Source organism: Taudactylus pleione, unplaced genomic scaffold, assembly GCF_031769625.1.
Source record: "Taudactylus pleione unplaced genomic scaffold, aTauple2 ptg000431l, whole genome shotgun sequence".
NCBI classification, from domain to species: domain Eukaryota; kingdom Metazoa; phylum Chordata; class Amphibia; order Anura; family Myobatrachidae; genus Taudactylus; species Taudactylus pleione.
In genome coordinates, this window is record NW_028284833.1 from 2,230,798 (window position 1) to 2,251,187 (window position 20,390).

Below are 20,390 nucleotides of genomic sequence, written 5' to 3' on the forward strand. Positions count from 1 at the left end.
TCTTGGGGGCGTGCCCGACACTTACGGACACGCCGGGCAGCCCCCAAGCCCTGCAGAGAGGGAGAATAGATGCCGGGCACATTTCACCGCACATTTCTTCACCCGCGGGACACTGCGACCTGCGGGTGAAGACGGTTCCTGCAGGCTGTTAGGGCAGGGCGCTTTTTGCCTTCCAGAAAGAGGGCAGGGCGCCGCGCCCCGCTAAAACAGCCTAGCGGGAACGCTACATTTAAGAACCTCAAATACTTTGCTTATGGCCAAGAATAGCTTTCTATACTGTTCTCCAATCTCATTTGTAATTTCTTGGAGCTCAGTGTGATTTCCCCACGTTTAATGCACTTCCACCAGGTAGCACACTGCAGAATTACTGTAACGTTCCAGCTAGGCCGTTTCAGGGGGTCGCCATGCCCTGCCCGATTTTAAAACCCCAAAATGCACCTTGACCTTAAGATGGCACTCCGCTGATCACATGCTGACCCGCAGCGCTCCACCTACCACTGTTCTGCAGCTCCTCTGTCTGTCCCCAAGAATGATGGAAAAAGGGTGAGGCCATACTTCCTTTTCAGGTGTGCCCTGCCCGACTTTGGATCGGTCGGACGGCCTGCCGTACATACCAGCAGTTGCGCACAATAGATTGTAATGTCCTATAGATTGTAAGCTTGCGAGCAGGGCCCTCTTACCCTTATGTATGTCTTTTACAACCCAGAATAATGGTAATGATGATTCAAATTGTAAAGAGCGACGGAATTTGCTGCGCGATATAAGAAACAGTTAATAAATAATAAATATATTGCATCTTCCATCGGCACGTCAGTCACATGTATACTGTGTACACACACATGCAGGTGAACATCGGCTGTACGGACGATATATATCGTCTAGTCTCTAGTATGTACCCAGCATAAGGGCAAACATCTTAAATTACTAAGATGTTACACTATAGCTAAATATATATAGCAATGCAATAGAACTAGCCATGTAGACAACAAGAGGTCCTGCAGCGAAATATAAAGGCTAATTCTGAGTTGGGAGCAAAGTAAAAAACAACAACTTTGCACCTGGAACAAACCACGCTGCAATGCAATAGGTGCACATACATTTATTGTTAGTACCGTATATACTCGAGTATAAGGAGAGTTTTTCAGCACATTTTTTGTGGTGAAAAAGCACCCCCTCGGCTTATACTCGAGTGAAGTGTGTAGCGCTGACCGGACGGAGTCGGCAGCTGTGTGTTTGTTGTATTCAGCAGCCGATGAGAGTCTGTCAGACTCTCATCGGCTGCTGCTGCTCCCACTGCGGGTGCCATCTTCCGGCTCCTGCAGTGGGTAATGGGAGCAAAGCGGCCGGAGGAGCTGTTAGCGGCGGGACCAGGAGTGGTGGTTTCAGGTAAGCGATTTATTTTTTATTTTTTATTTTTATTACGTCTCTCTCTACTGCAGGGGAGGGGGGGGGCTACTGGGGGCACTACCAGGGGGCGATTACTACAGGGGGCACTACCAGGGGGGAATTACTACTGTGGGCACTACCAGGGAGCAATTACTACAGGGGGCACTAAAAGGGGGGATTACCACTGGGTGTACTACTGGGGGCACTAAAATGGGGGATTACTACTGGGGGCACAACCAGGAGGAATTACTACTGGGGGCACTACCAGCTGCTGCATTTCCCACCCTAGGCTTATACTAGAGTCTATAAGTTTTCCCAGTTTTTTGTGGTAAAAGTAGGTACCTCGGCTTATATTCGGGTCGACTTATACTCGAGTATATACGGTACATGCAGGGCAAGTACTGGCTGCTTTTGCACGTAGCCCACAAATGCTGGACAGTTTTATTATTACACTGCAATTCATATTTCAGTTTGGACACCGATCTCTCACATCTAAAGGCGCACATCCACCAGGTGATATTAATGAGCGATTGAACGATAACGACATCGTTAAATCGCTTAATAATGTCGGAAACGACCAGCGATGCGTGCTCCCGCTGGTTGTTTCCGCCATCAATCATCGCCTGAACATGCTGGTCAATTTGCCGATAACGCCAGATTGACCATATTCGGGGATGAGGGAGGGTGCCTGCACTGAACGACATCGTTCAGTGTAGGCACTGCAGGGGAAGAGGACCGACAGTACGATTACAATGTTTTTTATTTGCTGTGAATCAGCCCCACAATCTGGAGATAACTTCCTCATGATTTATGGCCAAGAGATAAACAAAATAGTTTCATCAGTCTCTCCTAACAGTCTGACCTCTAGCACCTTGAAAAAACACATGCCACCATGAAAGCCAACACCAGTCCTCCGGGAATATTCTAGGTCTCTCTGCCAGCAGACTGACTGGATAAATAAAGTAACAAAATAAACCTATAAAAGAAACACCATTTAAGTCATTTAATCCCCAAGCCTGAAAATATCAATACAACGCATCTCTTATTTGCTGACATGTAGAATTTTATTGCTGCAAAAGTGATTTCAAGACATTAAAAAGATACTTATTCGTCGTCACAATCCCAGATCCACCATAGTATGCGCCTGACTCCATGGTACCAGACCCAGGTTCTCTTGGGAGACCCTCCCATAGTGTTGCCTAGCGGGTGAGTGCCAGACATCATTCCCCCACTTTCTTATTTATATATTTATTTTATCTTTATTATTTTTCTATTCTTTTTAATTACCACAGCTGATCTTTGTAATTCTTATTATGAAACTACATCTTATTATTGTACAAGTGTTAATTATCCAGATCAGATTTTTAAACTTATGTTTCTGTAATACTAATGATGTCTTTGGACATGTGCTGTGATGTAACTGCATAATGTACTGATCATTCTTATGTATGACAATTGTTATGATGCTGATCTGATTATGTACACATGACAAACATTTGTGTAATGGTGTTTTTGCTTCCATAAAAAAATAAATATATATATATATATATATATATAAGATATTCATAAAACAAATAGCGGTCGATTCAATTAACCACGAGGTGCATGAGCTGCCGTTGGAACGGAGTGATGGCCCCGCAAACACAGAACACATACAAACTCCACACAGATTGGAGTTGAAATTGAACTGCCGTGCTATTAGACCCAAAGGTTAAATTTCTCCATATCGTACAATGGGCCTAATTAAAATGTGGATGCAAATGCCGTTGCAGCTGCGATCGCTCACATAATTCGCAACTGGGAAAATATGCGAATGAGCCAATCACCGTCTAGTGCTTAGAGACGCCCACTGAAGCATCTCACATCCGCCGCTCTCGCACACAAAACTGGAGACATTGAACGCAGATCAGGCGGCCATCAGCCATCCGAGCAGGTCTAAGCCGTCGCAGACATAGCGGGTCAGTGTTTAAACGGTCCTGATACCCCTGCGTTCTTCTAACCCCTCCCCCCCGTTAACTCCCCCAAATACTTACTACCTGTCGCTCACCTTGTGAGTGAATCTTCTGTGTGAGCGCAATCGCAAAATCAACTGCTGCATGTGGGCCGTGCGACTTACACGCATGTGCAATTGGTGACAATCGCTCAATCTTCGTAAAGACAGTGGCAGTGTGCGCACATCTGAAACAGGACAAAATTATCGCCACAGATGCGTAGTGATCAGGCTGTTCTGGCTTATGAGCAAGTCATATTTACAAAACATTAAATGTATGCGATTGGCAGGCAGAAAAATAGGCCTTACACAGGCAACATAGCCCTGCCTATCATAATAACAGGACCACTAAAATTATATAACCTAGTACAAATCTGCTTTTTTTATATGTTGTTTTTGTTTGTTTTATGGCGCAACTGAACACAACCGGTGTAAATAACGTATCAGGCACGTAATACAAGCCAACGCATCAATTTCTTTTGTTCTTTTTAATCTGTGTTTCTATTACAAGTTAAATAAGCATTTACATCTTTTAATTGGGGTAATCGTTTCACACCCAGAATTAAAAGAACCCGTATAATTAAGGGTGGTTCAGCTGTAAGACTGGAAAGAGCGCACAAGCATTCGCACTTACAGCCGGAGAGACATGGGTAATGGCTTCAATATCAAGGAGATGCTGCTGCGCTGTATTAACAGCTCAAGCGCTCTCACTGGCTAATGAGAGAAAGAACAAGGACAATTAAATTGGAACATGCTGAAAACAAATGCATGGGACTGTAAAGCTGGCCACACACTAGACCAACTTACATCCAACCAGCCAACTTGTTGATTGGTTGGAATGAAAATCTGGTAACGTATGGGAGTAAATGATGATCAGCAATTTGCTCCTAAATGCCAGAAAACAGATGAGAATGGTCGTCAGACAAGTTTGTTAAATGTTTGATCTAAGCAATTTGTTCAAACAACAGTTTATGGGCCTGATTCAGAGCCGTTCGCTATTTGCGGTCGTTCGTTCAAAAACAAGGGGTGGCTATTCAAATGTTCAGTTCGCAAATTGCAGTCTGTTCACACCTCTAAGTCTGAATGAGCGAGCAAAACATACGCTCGTTTATTTGTTAATAACGCCCCCTGGCCGCACGCACCATACGTCATGTCCGCTATTTATTAGATTAATCGAGTACATCGACCAGCGTATGAACTGCTCGCTATTCTTTGTTGGTTATTATTGGTTTTTGCTACCACAATCTTGCGAGCAGTTCTGGCTATAAAATAACCCAGTGACGTGGTCAATGACGCTGCTGTATTAATTATGCACACCCATAAAACGCCCGTTTTGACCTTTAAGCACGCCTGCGTTCGGATCTCCACTCCCCATTTTCAAGCACCTTCCCCTGTTACCACCCACATACGCCTCATTCTGTCACTCAAAATAGCAGGCATTCGCTATATTGCGAGCACATGAATTTCGGCCGCACTGACTGGTTCGCGCATGCGTATAACGATCCGTACGCATGCGCAGATGTGCGAACATCGCTCGGAACGAGCGTACTGCCGCTAGCGAGTGGCTCTGAATGAGGGCCTATGTTCATTTTCTGGCGTTTGGGAGCAAATTGCTGATTGTCATTTGCTTTCATTCCTTACCAGATTTTCATTCCAACCAATCAACATGTTGGCTGGTTGGATGTAAGTTGGTCTAGTGTGGCCAGCTTTAGACTACGATTACAAGGTGATCAGGTGCCAGATGGGTAGATATGAAGGATGAGTTTTATTATATAACAGCTACATGCAGTATCTGGACGTTTCACACTTGTGGCTTCTCACTATGGACCTGATTCAGACCCACTCGATAGATGTGAAAGATCGCTCCCTGCGCATGCAAATCCAGCACACGCCCTGCAAGTGAAGCGATCGCTCGTCCAGGCATTAGCACGCCCACTATGTATTGGCGAGTGATCACTTTGAGTATGTATACGCCCACCAGCGAATCATAAGACGCCCACTTGCGCACATCATCTCCAGAAGTGCTGTAAACCACTGGTACATCGAGCACCATCGGATGCGATCGCAGCACTTAAGGTTGACTATACCCTGCCGCAAGCACATGAGAGTGAAATCCCACCAAGTGACGTGTACTATGACAATGCATTTTAATTATGCACGCCTCTAAAACGGCGTTGAAGTTCATAAGCACGCCTGCGCTCGCACCTCCACTCCCCCGTTTCTAATGGCCTGCCCCTGTTATCACCCATAAACGGCTTGACCGGTCACTCATTCAGCTGGGCAGTCTCTGCTGGACGAGCGATAGCTTTCCCATCGCTCGTTCTAGGTCGCGCACTGCGATTCATACGCATGCGCAGACGGGCGACCATCGCTCATAGCTAGCGAACGCACCTTAGCGTCCGGGTTTGAATCAGGCCCTATGTCTAAAACTTTAAACAACCAGTAACAGACATCAAAGAGCTTTAGGGAGAAAGACTAAAGTGGATAGGACCTCCTTGGGATTGTCAGACACACAAATGTATTTGTGCCACCACTAAATATCACCTCTGTAGGAACCAGATGATCAGAAACTGTCAATGTAAGTGACCAATGGTTGGTTCAGCAGGTATAGTAATCACTCCACAATTACAAATGCAGAAGAAGGGCGTTTTATTTAAAAATACTTTGTGGCTAATAGTACTACTATTGTTACCTGTAATGTAAAATCATGCCTCACATGATATCCCCCCAAGTTGCTGTATTGTACAATGATTATCTAAAACTAGTCATTTGGAATCGTCGTATGCTTATAGTATCCCATTGATATACAAGTGTAACATACATACACACATACATAAATAAATACCCAGGGTATAAGGCAAACCTCCACTGATAAAGGGGGGAATTCAAATTCTACTTGAGTTTGGAAGCACGAAGTACCAACTCATTTTCATGAAAAAACCTGAGATTCTCGTAATTCAATTGAAATGCACATTCACAAGGATTGTGGCAATTTAACTTGATTATTCTACACCTCACCACACCTGTCCCACATCATTCCCGCCTCACCACACCTGTCCCACATCATTCCCGCCTCACCACACCTGTCCCACATCATTCCCCCCTCACCACACCTGCCCCACATCATTCCCCCCTCACCACACCTGCCCCACATCATTCCCCCCTCACCACACCTGTCCCAAATCATTCCCGCCTCACCACACCTGTCCCACATCATTCCCGCCGCACCACACCTGTCCCACTTCATTCCCGCCGCACCACACCTGTCCCACTTCATTCCCGTCTTACCACATCATTCCTGCTGTACACCTGTCCCACATCATTCCCGCCGCACACCTGTCCCACATCATTCCCGCCGCAGCACACCTGTCCCACATCATTCCCGCCGCACCACACCTGTCCCACATCATTCCCGCCTCACCACACCTGTCCCACATCATTCCCGCCTCACCACACCTGTCCCACATCATTCCCGCCTCACCACACCTGTCCCACATCATTCCCGCCGCACCACACCTGTCCCACATCATTCCCGCCGCACCGCACCTGTCCCACATCATTCCCGCCTCACCACACCTGTCCCACATCATTCCCGCCTCACCACACCTGTCCCACATCATTCCCCCCTCACCACACCTGCCCCACATCATTCCCCCCTCACCACACCTGCCCCACATCATTCCCCCCTCACCACACCTGTCCCAAATCATTCCCGCCTCACCACACCTGTCCCACATCATTCCCGCCGCACCACACCTGTCCCACTTCATTCCCGCCGCACCACACCTGTCCCACTTCATTCCCGTCTTACCACATCATTCCTGCTGTACACCTGTCCCACATCATTCCCGCCGCACACCTGTCCCACATCATTCCCGCCGCACCACACCTGTCCCACATCATTCCCGCCGCACCACACCTGTCCCACATCATTCCCGCCGCACCACACCTGTCCCACATCATTCCCGCCGCACCACACCTGTCCCACATCATTCCCGCCTCACCACACCTGTCCCACATCATTCCCGCCTCACCACACCTGTCCCACATCATTCCCGCCGCACCGCACCTGTCCCACATCATTCCCGCCGCACCGCACCTGTCCCACATCATTCCCGCCTCACCGCACCTGTCCCACATCATTCCCGCCTCACCACACCTGTCCCACATCATTCCCGCCTCACCACACCTGTCCCACATCATTCCCGACGCACCACACCTGTCCCACATCATTCCCGACGCACCACACCTGTCCCACATCATTCCCCCCTCACCACACCTGTCCCACATCATTCCCCCCTCACCACACCTGTCCCACATCATTCCCGCCGCACCACACCTGTCCCACATTATTCCCGCCGCACCACATCATTCCCGCCACACCACACCTGTCCCACATCATTCCCGCCTCACACCTGACCCACATCATTCCCGCCGCACCACACCTGTCCCACTTCATTCCCACCTTACCACATCATTCCCGCCGCACCACACCTGTCCCACATCATTCCCGCCGCACCACACCTGTCCCACATCATTCCCGCCGCACCACACCTGTCCCACATCATTCCCCCCTCACCACACCTGTCCCACATCATTCCCCCCTCACCACACCTGTCCCACATCATTCCCCCCTCACCACACCTGTCCCACATCATTCCCCCCTCACCACACCTGTCCCACATCATTCCCGCCTCACCACACCTGTCCCACATCATTCCCCCCTCACCACACCTGTCCCACATCATTCCCGCCGCACCACACCTGTCCCACATCATTCCCGCCGCACCACACCTGTCCCACATCATTCCCCCCTCACCACACCTGTCCCACATCATTCCCGCCGCACCACACCTGTCCCACATCATTCCCGCCGCACCACACCTGTCCCACTTCATTCCCGTCTTACCACATCATTCCCGCCGTACACCTGTCACACATCATTCCCGCCGCACCACACCTGTCCCACATCATTCCCGCAGCACCACACCTGTCCCACATCATTCCCGCCGCACCACACCTGTCCCACATCATTCCCCCCGCACCACACCTGTCCCACATCATTCCCGCCGCACCACGCCTGTCCCACATCATTCCCGCCACACCACACCTGTCCCACATCATTCCCGCCACACCATTCCCGCCGCACCACACCTGTCCCACATCATTCCCCCCTCACCACATCACTCCCGCCGCACCACACCTGTCCCACATCATTCACACTGCCCATATACTTGTCCCACATCATTACACCTCCACATACCTGTCCCATATCATTTGCACTGGGATGCAATCAATGGTGCCAGAATCCCGACACCTGTCAGAAACCTGGCAACGGCATCCCGATCACCGGAATCCCGAAGGTAAGTAGTGGGGTTAGGGAGTGGGTTAGCATTAGGGGTTTGGCACTAGTGGGAGGGTTAGGGTGCGCGAATATTAGGTTTAGGTACTAGGGGAAGTTAGGTTCAGGCACCGGGAAGGGAGGGTGATAGGGATAGGATACCTACCGCCAGGTGTCTGTATCCTTATCCTGTCAGGATTCCAGCATTGAGATTCTGACTGCCAGGATCCTGAGCGCTGGCATCCCGTACCCATCCCATCTGCACCTCCACATACCTGCCCCACATCATTTACACCTCCACATACCTGTCCCACAACATTTACACCTGCACATACCTGCCCCACATCATTTAACCCATTACTGAGCTCCATGTGCATGATCACTCATTGGGAGGGGTGCACCAGAGGATTTGCACTGTGTCCCAGCATTTTTACCTTAAACCAGAGGTTCCCAAACGCGATCCTCAAGGCTCCCCCCCCCCCCCAGGTTTAAGAGATATCCTTGGTTGAGCACAGGTGATTTACTTAGTACCACAGTCTATGAGGGGCATTCAATATGAAATGTTAACTTCACTGTCGAAATTAACGTTTCATAGCGGAGTTTTTACCTGCGTTAAAGTATCGGGCGCTCTCCCGCTTATACCCGTATTCAATATAAAATTAACGATAACGGGAAACTCCGAAGTTGGATTTGCGTAAAGTTACGAATGTTTCCTTTAAAAAATTGTAAGACCCCCCTAAAGTAGTAAAAACATGGGGGAACACTATGGGTTACCCCCGTTTTAGCCTTTAATTGAAAGTCGGGGATTTAAAGCAGGTGTTTTTTCCCGACATTGAAAAAGTGATGCAGAAGAGCACTTAGGTTATTTTTTTCGTTTCTTTAAGTGGTCCCATCAAATTTGGGGTACATGAAAATGGGTACTAGCATATTTTGATGTCCCTAAAGTAAGTTTTTAAAAATTCTGCATTTGTGCACCTGCCGCTATAATTCTATTCTAGAAAACATCTGCCGCATACATGCAGAATAGCCCTGAACCTATTTCCCTATTGTTTAACAATTTTTTCCCATTTTTTTTTTTTTCACCCCAGTTTTTAAATAAATTTTTTGGGGTGTCCCTATTTTTTTGTTTTTACTTTTTTTGACACATTTCTTTTTTAAATGTCATTCCCAGGGGTGCAGGCAATTTTTTTTTTAAGCCTGCACCCCTATACCCCAATTCTGCACTTTTTTTTCGACACCTGTTCAATGGTGAAAACTTATCCCCGTTTTTTTTATCAAAGACTTTTCAAAACTGCGATAAGTCTATGAAATTGAATACGGTGTAAAAGTCAAACCTGTGATAATGTCAAAAGTGCGATATTAACGCAAAAATGATGTTATCGCTCCCATATTGAATACCCCTGTATATGATTTAACCACCTGTGTTCAACCATGGATATCGCTAAAATGTTAGGGAGCCTTGAGGACCCCGTTTGGGAACCTTTGCCTTAAACTATGGACTTTCCCCACCTTTTCTCCTGCTCAGGAAGGTGTGAGAAAACAACACCACAAATTAGTTATGATAATTGCCCGAGATTATGGATTTGAATTTTTAAAAATGGTGGAGATGAGTATTACCCACAAATTCAATTTTTGTATCCCAACTCCCATCCTGTGGCAAAGAAATGAATCCCCCCCCCACACAGTTCTGATATACATACATATATTTACATATTATACTGTAAGGCCACTAGACAATCTGTAGTACTTATAAAAATGTATAAATCAAACCATTTATTTTCCGCAATTACAGATTAAGATTGATTAGTGAAGGCATAAAAGCAGGCCAAATAAATTCCCTACTTCTCGATAAAAAATAAAAGCAACTTTGCCAACACACATACATAATAATTAAAAAAAAAAATCACAAATCACAGCAGACAAACTATTGAACACTTGGATTCAGCATTTGAGCTGTAGTCGGGAGGGTGGGGTGGAGGATCTTCAATGTGTACAATGGAATTTACATCAGACATCTACTAGTACAAAACTGCATTTCAGATGGCCATGTATAATGTAACAAGGACGTAAACTAATGTACAGAGGGAAATTTCACCAAAAGCTATATCTGCCCCATATACTGTACAAGCTGCCAACACCAGTTTATTATTTTGTTTGTTTGTTTTTTGTTGTTGTTTTTTTTTTTTTTTTTTAAATAAACCATTTTTGCTTTAGCCAGCAACGTGACCCTTCCCCCAGATATACAACGCACCCCCAAGAAATACTTTGCAGCACATACATCAATTGCAAAGAGACTCCTTAAATATATTTAAAGTGTGGGAAACTGGAAGAACCAGTTCGTTGCTTTTTCCACGGACTGATCATCAAAATCAAATCTCTTTGGTGTATGTGTATTTTTAGAACGTGATGTCAATGGGCAGTGTTCCCAAACTATTTTAGATTTAAAGCCCTCTGCCACTAAATTGACTGTAACCCGCAAAGTGTCTCACAGCGCCGCATAATTATCAATGGTGCGACACGATAAAATAAAAACACAAATGAAAGGAAAAGAACGTGCAGAAAAATGCATAAAAAATTAACAACTCAAAAATTCCATAGATGTTAATAAAAAAACATGAGTTAAGAAATGTATTTCCTCCTTGAAAGAAACCTCAATGCTACGAATACGGTCAACGAGGTTCTCAGCATATTTAGCTTTTCCGATGGGCTACGCCATTATGCGTAGTAAGTACTAGGACTCCACGTTGTTTTTTATCCTGTGCAATAATAAAGAGCTGAGGCTGGATGTACACATCACAACAATGAGCTGTCTAACGTTGCATAACCCGGACATGCGGTTTTAAAAAAGAACAAAACTAGTTTTACAAGCTCATCCCTTCCACTGGTAATATATTAAAAGAAACAGCAGGACGTGGAAAGAAATTAGGGTGTCGCTTTAGGGCGCATTCCCAAACAGTTTCCACTGCCTTGTTTACATTCCACCATCAACATAGACCGCGACGAAAACTGAACCAAAGAGCTAACAATCTGTACATGGTGAGTAAAGGCGTTTCGGGTTTGCCGGACCCCATCAGTGGATATTGCACTAACTTTTCATTTAAGAAATAACACCTGTTAATATCACAGGCAGTGGCCATAATATTCCATCGCTAAAGCGGGCAACTAGGGGCGCATACAATTAGCTGCGATGTGCGGCTGGACATATTACGACCTATTACTGTAACCCAACATCACAGATTCTCTTGTGCACCTCTAAGAAGGGAGGAAATAAACATTGTAATATTGAAGGTTGCCAGGTCCAATGACACGGTCGGAAGGGCGACACCTTTTGTCCTGCACCGCACATAGAATAAGCCCCTTAGGATATAGAATATTCACTTACCAAATGGGTGTGATATGTATTACCGCCAGCCGCAAGGAAAAAGTACAGTCCTTTTTCTGTCTATAGAATTTGGTACATATGATTCTCCATATTGTTAGTGGCAGCGCCCCCATTCATCATATATGATCAAAGAGCCAAATTGTGGGGTCTTTTCATCATTCTAATTGTTAGTGCAGCGGTTTTCCCCTCGTTTCCCCCCATTTTCCTTGGATTGACACACATACAGTATATAGGGGGAAGCAGTCACCGCGGCCATATTGCTGAAGTGTCGACATGCAACATCTGAAGAATGTCGACATCTGACACGTCACATGACAATATTCTGCAGAATATCGTCATTAGGGATAGGTTGTGGGCGGAGAGATAGAGTTAGGGAGAGGGGTTAGCCAACTAAAACCCCACATCACTTGACACCGCCTGACCTGGAAGACACCGCTTCACTGCCGGAGCTGAAGAGAGGTAATTCATTAGCGAACCGCCAGGACCCACTGTTTCGTTGACAGTTTACCAGTGTCGATATGCTGTTTGTCGACATCAGAAACATATCAACATTCTCAAGTAGACACAGTGAATGCAGTCAAGTTCCGAACCCATATAACGTGCCAGACAAGTACTGTATTCCATGACGCAGGTATACAGATGCGCCCTCACACCCTGTGACTCTAGGCACCAAACAGCCCTCTTGATGCGCCAGGGTCCTTATGGACTTAGCCACGCACCGCTACTAAAACTGCAATAAGACATTACATTACTAGCGTACACTGACCACTGGGGCTTGAGGTACTTGTACATCAGTGTGGAACTAAGTTGCATATCTGTTAAAGGTTCCGATACGTGGCGGCAGCTATTCCTCCCACCATGTTTCATTATGCTGAATCTGTGACTTTGTACGTGTTTGCGACAAAAGTCACAACCTAGCGTCTCCGGCACAATGCGAGTGGCTTTGTATGCAGCTATCATGCAACAAAGTCACTGCATTTAGTGAAGTGTTCGCTGCGCTATGGAAGTGTCTCGGTCGCGCCTATCGCCTTACACTGTAGATATAAGATGACACATCTGTAGCTCCATGACAGTAGCAGCAACTTTATGATGGACCAAATTGTCTAGTGTAGAACCAGTGTCCTGACCGGGTGTAATTCTGTACATACGGTATACACAGTGTCCTGACCGGGTGTAATTCTGTCCATATACACAGTGTCCTGACCGGGTGTAATTCTGTCCATATACACAGTGTCCTGACCGGGTGTAATTCTGTCCATATACACAGTGTCCTGATCGGGTGTAATTCTGTCCATATACACAGTGTCCTGATCGGGTGTAATTCTGTCCATATACACAGTGTCCTGACCGGGTGTAAATCTGTCCATATACACAGTGTCCTGACCAGGTGTAATTCTGTCCATACGGTATACACAGTGTCCTGACCGGGTGTAAATCTGTCCATATACACAGTGTCCTGACCGGATGTAAATCTGTCCATATACACAGTGTCCTGACCAGGTGTAATTCTGTCCATACGGTATACACAGTGTCCTGACCGGGTGTAATACTGTACACATATACACAGTGTCCTGACTGGGTGTAATACTGTACACATATACACAGTGTCCTGACCGGGTGTAATACTGTACACATATACACAGTGTCCTGACCGGGTGTAATACTGTACACATATACACAGTGTCCTGACCGGGTGTAATACTGTACACATATACACAGTGTCCTGACCGGGTATAATTCTGTACATATACACAGTGTCCTGACCGGGTGTAATTCTGTACATATACACAGTGTCCTGACCGGGTGTAATTCTGTACATATACACAGTGTCCTGACCGGGTGTAATTCTGTACATATACACAGTGTACTGACCGGGTGTAATTCTGTCCATATACACAGTGTCCTGACCGGGTGTAATTCTGTACATATACACAGTGTCCTGACCGGGTGTAATTCTGTACATACGGTATACACAGTGTCCTGACCGGGTGTAATTCTGTACATATACACAGTGTCCTGACCGGGTGTAATTCTGTACATATACACAGTGTCCTGACCGGGTGTAATTCTGTACATATACACAGTGTCCTGACAGGGTGTAATTCTGTCCATATACACAGTGTCCTTACCGGGTGTAATTCTGTCCATATACACAGTGTCCTGACCGGGTGTAATTCTGTCCATATACACAGTGTCCTGACCGGGTGTAATTCTGTCCATATACACAGTGTCCTGACCGGGTGTAATTCTGTCCATATACACAGTGTCCTGAACGGGTATAATTCCCCTGACAGTATAATTCTGTACATATACACAGTGTCCTGACCAGGTGTAATTCTGTCCATATACACAGTGTCCTGACCGGGTGTAATTCTGTCCATATACACAGTGTCCTGACCGGGTGTAATTCTGTACATACGGTATACACAGTGTCCTGACCGGGTGTAATTCTGTACATAAACACAGTGTCCTGACCGGGTGTAATTCTGTACATATACACAGTGTCCTGACCGGGTGTAATTCTGTACATATACACAGTGTCCTGACCGGGTATAATTCTGTACATATACACAGTGTCCTGACCGGGTATAATTCTGTACATATACACAGTGTCCTGAACGGGTATAATTCCCCTGACAGTATAATTCTGTACATATACACAGTGTACTGTCCGGGTGTAATTCTGTCCATATACACAGTGCCCTGACAGTAAAATTCTGTACATATACAACGTATCCTGGCAGGGTGTAATTCTGAACATATACACAGTGTCCTGACACAGTATAACTTTATATAATTTAGTCCTGACGCAACATAATTATGTACTTTCAGGTGGTATCCGGTCAACTAGTTGACATTCAGAAAGTCGTCACCACAAGGTCTACAGGTTCTGAATGTTGACGTGGACATTAGGTCGACATGGTTCAAACGCTGACACATTCAGAATGTCGACATTTAACAAGTCGACAAACGGTTTATTGTTTATTTTTAGGGTTAGGTTCAGTGTTAGGCTAAAATAAGTAATAAAAAACATGAGTCAACATTCTGGTGTCGACATGTGAAATGTCATCATTCTAACCATGTCAACCTAAGTGAATGTCGACATATTGGTTGACGACCCAACATCAATGTCGACATTCTGAACGTTGACCATTCAAACTACACCCATTCAGGTAAACAGCGTCTTGACACACTAATTCTGTACACACATGTAAACAGTGTCCTAACACGGTATAATGCTGTACATACATGTAGACAATCTCCTGACACAGAATAACTGTGTACATAAAAAGTCTCCTGACAGAGTATAATTCTCATTATGTGGGGTATGTCTGAGTTCGTGCCATCAAACATAGTGTGTGTGTATATATATATATATATATATATATATATATATATATATATATATGTATGAATACTGTATGTATATGGGCTCTGGCTGAGTCCTGTCATCAGACACAGCATAGAAGTGTATATACAGGTAGGAATATGTATGTGGGGTCTGGCTGAGTCCTGTCATCAGACACAGTATAGAAGTGTACATACAGGTAGGAATATGTATGTGGGGTCTGGCTGAGCCCCTGCCTCCAGGTAAAGTGCATTTATGTGCCTACATATAGACAGGTTCCTAGCAGAAAAGGAAACACTGGCAGAGGAGATGAGTTCTGACAGGCGGGGTGGACCAATGTCATAGGGTGGGGTGAAATATTGGCAAAGGTAATTGGGACAATGGAATAGGGAACTTGCACACTGGCAAAGGAGGGGAGGCACGGGTATAAGGGAATTGGGGCACTGGCATAGAGTACTGGCACACTAGCTATAGGATGGGAGGAGGTACTGGCATAAGGAATTGGGGCACTGGCAAAGGAAGGGGAGGCACTGGGTGGGAGGAGGCACTGTCATAGGGATTTGGAGCACTGGCATAGGGTGGGGGGAGGCACTGGCATAGGGAATTGGGGCACTGGCATAGGGAATTGGGGCACTGGCATAGGGTGGGGGAGAGGCACTGGCATAGGGAATTGGGGCACTGGCATAGGGTAGGGGAGGCACTGGCATAGGGAATTGGGGCACTGGCAAAGTGATGAGGCACTAACACTGTCACAAGGACTGCAACAAACTTACAAATTTCTTGGACTTCTCTCCCCCTTCCTCCTGATTCTTCGGCTTCTTCTTATCCTTGGTGCTCTTGGTGGGAGCCGGAGGGCCCCCACCATACCCGCCTCCCCCGGCTGGCGGATCCATGCCGCCGGCTCACACTCCCCAGAGGCCTCGCTCAGAGGGTGATAAGGTGCAGAGCGGTGAGTGCTGATCCCTTCCGCTGCGGCGGCGGCGGAGGCTGTTGCTGTAATCCCGCTGCTCTACGTGAGCTGCTGCTGGTGGAGAAGGTAATCCCCTCCCGATGCTCCCGGCCACCCCGGTGCTGCTGCTGCCCCTCTGGACACGGCGCTGTCCCCTGCAGCACACGCTGACCCTGCCTCATTAGCATACACTCTGCATATTCATGAGCACGCGCGCAACAGGCGATTCCCCATTCACACGTGAGGGCGGAAGAAAGGGCAAAACTCCACTTTCCAATAACTTCTTCCTCCACACTTCCGGGTTCGGAACAGACCAAGCGGGACGGGGGTGTCAGCACAAAAATACTTCTCTTTTTAATTTTAGTTACTTTATGAGATTTCAGTCTTTATCTTGATTATAATTTATATATTTGCCTGTGCAAATAGCTCACATGTGCCTGCTCCTGTTCCTACAGGGGATTTTTGGAATGTACCATTCCACACTTCGCGACATTAGGCCGAGTGGGTTGTGCTGGTAAGCTATGCGAGCTGCAACACTGCCATCTGCTGGCCAATGAGATGTTTGTGTGCAGTATTAGTAGGTAACCGCTTTACAGGGAAGACATTCACATCGGTCCTTGCACCCAGTGGAGCTGTACTATTCTCTGTCACATAGACATACATACACACTGGGATTATTCTTTTTTTTTTTTCCAGAAGTAAATCAACCTATCAGTATGTTTTTGGCATGTGGGAGGAAACTGGTGCACCCAGAGGAATCACACAAAAATATGGGGAGAACATACAAACCCCACACAGATAGGGCCTTAGTCAGGAAATGATCTCCGCCAAAGCAAACCCCATTGAATTCTATTGGGCTGTGGCAAGCTTAGCAAATCGGCACTTTGCAGAGAATGTGTCAGATAGGCGTTACCTATAGAAGCCTATAGGCTTCTTACCGCAGACGCTCCACGGAGAGAGACTCTTTAGCGTTAGCATGCCCATTCCAATGGAGTGCGAAGAGGGTTCCATTTAAGTCCCTCTGGCTCTCACGGTGTACATGAGTGACCTAAAATCACGCCTGCTCAGTAATAGCCTGATTCAGAGGCGTACACAGCACCAATGATTGTGCAGTTTTGTGACTTTTTACTACTGCACATCTGCAAAAAGTCTAGAATACCCTTACTGCGCACAAGCGAACCAAGGTGTGTGATGGCGTATACATTTGCGTACATCACTATTATTGGAGACAGCATCTGCAATCCATAGGAGGGTCAGGGTGGAGACTGGGAGGCCTACTTGTGTACTCTCCCGGAAAGGCCATGAGGCTCCCAAATCTCAGGTGGCACTCCCGGTAGTGCATTCAAGTCTCCCGGACTTCTGTAGAGAACAGCTATTAATACTATTGTGTACATCAGCAAAAATGGGGTATCGTGATTTTATATATGCTGATCGAGTTTAAGTCATACTTGCCAACTCTCCCTGACTGTCAGGGAGACTCTCTGAAACAGTAGCAATCTCCCTGATTGCACCGTACCCCAAATATGTTGCTGTCTGTTATATTAAAAAAAACCAGATATATACATTCAAATGTGATCATTAGTGTAATTTCCCTGCATTGATTATAAGGCACAATAATCCCTATGGCCACATGCATTTTCTAAAAAATATCAGTGTGTTTTCATAAAAAAATAGATCTTACTAACTACTTTGGGACTTGTTTACATTTGGATGTAAGTCAGGTTTATGACACGCCTCTCAGATATAGCAGTACACGCCCACTTTAATGTGCGTTCATATGGTGTATACACACGGTCAGATTTTTCTTCAAATCTGAACGATAACGATTTAAAAAATCGTTCATATCTGTAGGAAAATCTGACATATCTGACATGTCTGAACAATGCGCGTTCCCGATGGTCAGATAACGATATCTGACATCTGATGTGTTTGCAGTCAGATTTGAACGATTCCATTCATTTTAATGCAGTCAAAAATCGTTCATAGTTCAAATCGTTGGTCAAATCGTTCATCAAACGTTCAATCGTTCATCTGACAAATGTGACCATGTGTATGCTCCAGTAGGTGTAGTTTTCACAATCTCCCTGAAAAGCTTTTTCAAAAGTGGGCAAGTGTGGTTTAAGTGAAAAACATCACTCAATGTTTCTATACCACTACTGTGTTAATACTGAGTAAACCGGATTATATCATTGCACGGATACCCATTGCCTTCTTATTTAAATTCCTAGAACGCTATTACACCCCAAGGGGACACAACACCCATCAGACGAGTAGCGTGGAACCATGGAACCCGGAGATAATGCACGTAAAAGCGCTCCCCCCCTACTGAACTGTGCCAGTGGGGTATGGCCAGCCTGCGGGGGACACTGAAGTGAAGAAACAGCAAACAGTGGCAATATCACGCTGGGGCATGGAGGTCCCATTGGGGGTATGAAATGCTTTAGTGATGCGCTATCTGACATTCCCCTTTAGAATGTAAGCTCTCACGAGCAGGGCCCTCATCCTTCACGTGCTTCTCCTCCCCCTACTTATATTATCATTTACTCCTAACTGCCCAATTGGCACCTATCACTTGGTTGCTAACACCCTGCTGCTTGTGTTATGCAGCTAAGCTATGTTTAGAAACCATGTCCTTGTCCTGCATTGTTTTGTATTACTATTAACTGTGTCACTTGTGTGCTCATTTATGTACTGTGTAAAGCCCTGCAGAACCTTTGTGGCGCCATATAAATAAAGGATAATAATAATTAAGGGGTAGCTCCTTTGGCACAGGGTTGAAGTGTGGATCTGCGGGGGTGAGTAGTGATCGCAGGAGCAACAGAGTCAAGAGCAGAAGTAAGGGAGGCATTGTATAGGGAAGCAGCTTGTTCAGAGCAGGAGGGGAATAGGGGAGAGAAGTGAGTAGAGCAGGGAAGATAAGTTATGCTTAGTGATGGTGGCCTTAGGAGGCAGAGGTGGAGAAGGAGAAAGAGATAAGTGAAAAGAGAAAAGCTGATGGTCAGAGAGGGTGAATGGGGAATTGGTGTAATCAGAAATATTCCAACAGTGAGTGAAGACCAGATCAAGTGAGTGTCCACTCACATGGGAGGTTGAGGAGGAGAGACCAAATGATGAGGTGAGGGGTAAGGAGTTTAGAGACAGAGGATTCTGTGGGGGCATTGATAGGGATATTGAAGTCACCTAAGATGAGGGTGGGAAGGTCTGAGGAGAGGAATTAAGGGAGCCAGTCTACCCCCTCTGTGTCACCCCTGGCTGTCTGCCCCTCCCCTTTAGAACAGTTATTATGTACTGTGTAATGCGCTGCGGAACCCTTGTGGCACCATATAAATAAAGGATAATAATAATATCTGTACAGCTTTGTCTCTATTGAACCAAAAGTTTGTGTTAACTGCTGCTGTGGATTTATTCAAAAGGAAAGGGAACATGACCGTCGGGCTGTCCAGTGTGTTGGGATCACTGGTCATACCTGTAATGAGTGGTCACGCTCTCTTATCATGTGCGCGTGTGCTGCAAAGCAAATGTATGCTATCATCTTCCTCTAAGGAAGCATCTATGGGAAATGCAGCCGTTGGTTTGTAAGATGCAGCTAGTGTTTGCTTAGTAGGGAAATGCAACTAAATGATTTGGTCAGTGGAGAGAAGATGTGATATGTATGATGCAGTAGCAATTCATCATACACAGCACCACATATTAAATGCTGAGGAATAGGAACAATTAAAAAGTGTCTCCAAAATGTCTTATTATTATTCTTTTATTTGTAATCCCTTTCTTGGTTAGCAACTGAATACATTTTTCATTACCTACTGCAAGTGTTTTGCACCATTTTGTGCTTGTTGCTCTCTGTGCGTTTAGTGTATAATGAACAAGCTCCGCCCATGTGCGTCACATGACTTGTTTGACTTGGGTGCCACAATGTCTGGTTCAAGCACACCACGCTCATCGCTGTATACCAAGTGGATAAATCTCCCAGCTCTCAAATGCATACCCTCACCC

The 20,390-nt window shown here is 46.0% G+C and overlaps 1 protein-coding gene across 2 annotated transcripts in view; it reads right to left on the reverse strand.

Moving 5' to 3' along the window:
- DIAPH1 (diaphanous related formin 1) overlaps positions 1-16,601 on the reverse strand; it is a 253,834-nt gene extending 237,233 nt beyond the window's left edge. For both annotated transcript variants that reach the window (XM_088447392.1, XM_088447393.1), the window contains exon 1: positions 16,222-16,601. In XM_088447392.1, coding sequence (XP_088303518.1) covers positions 16,222-16,341 — 120 coding nt within the window. In that variant the 5' untranslated portion in view covers positions 16,342-16,601. The remainder of the gene's footprint in view (positions 1-16,221) is intronic.
- Between the last annotated feature and the right edge of the window lie 3,789 nt (positions 16,602-20,390).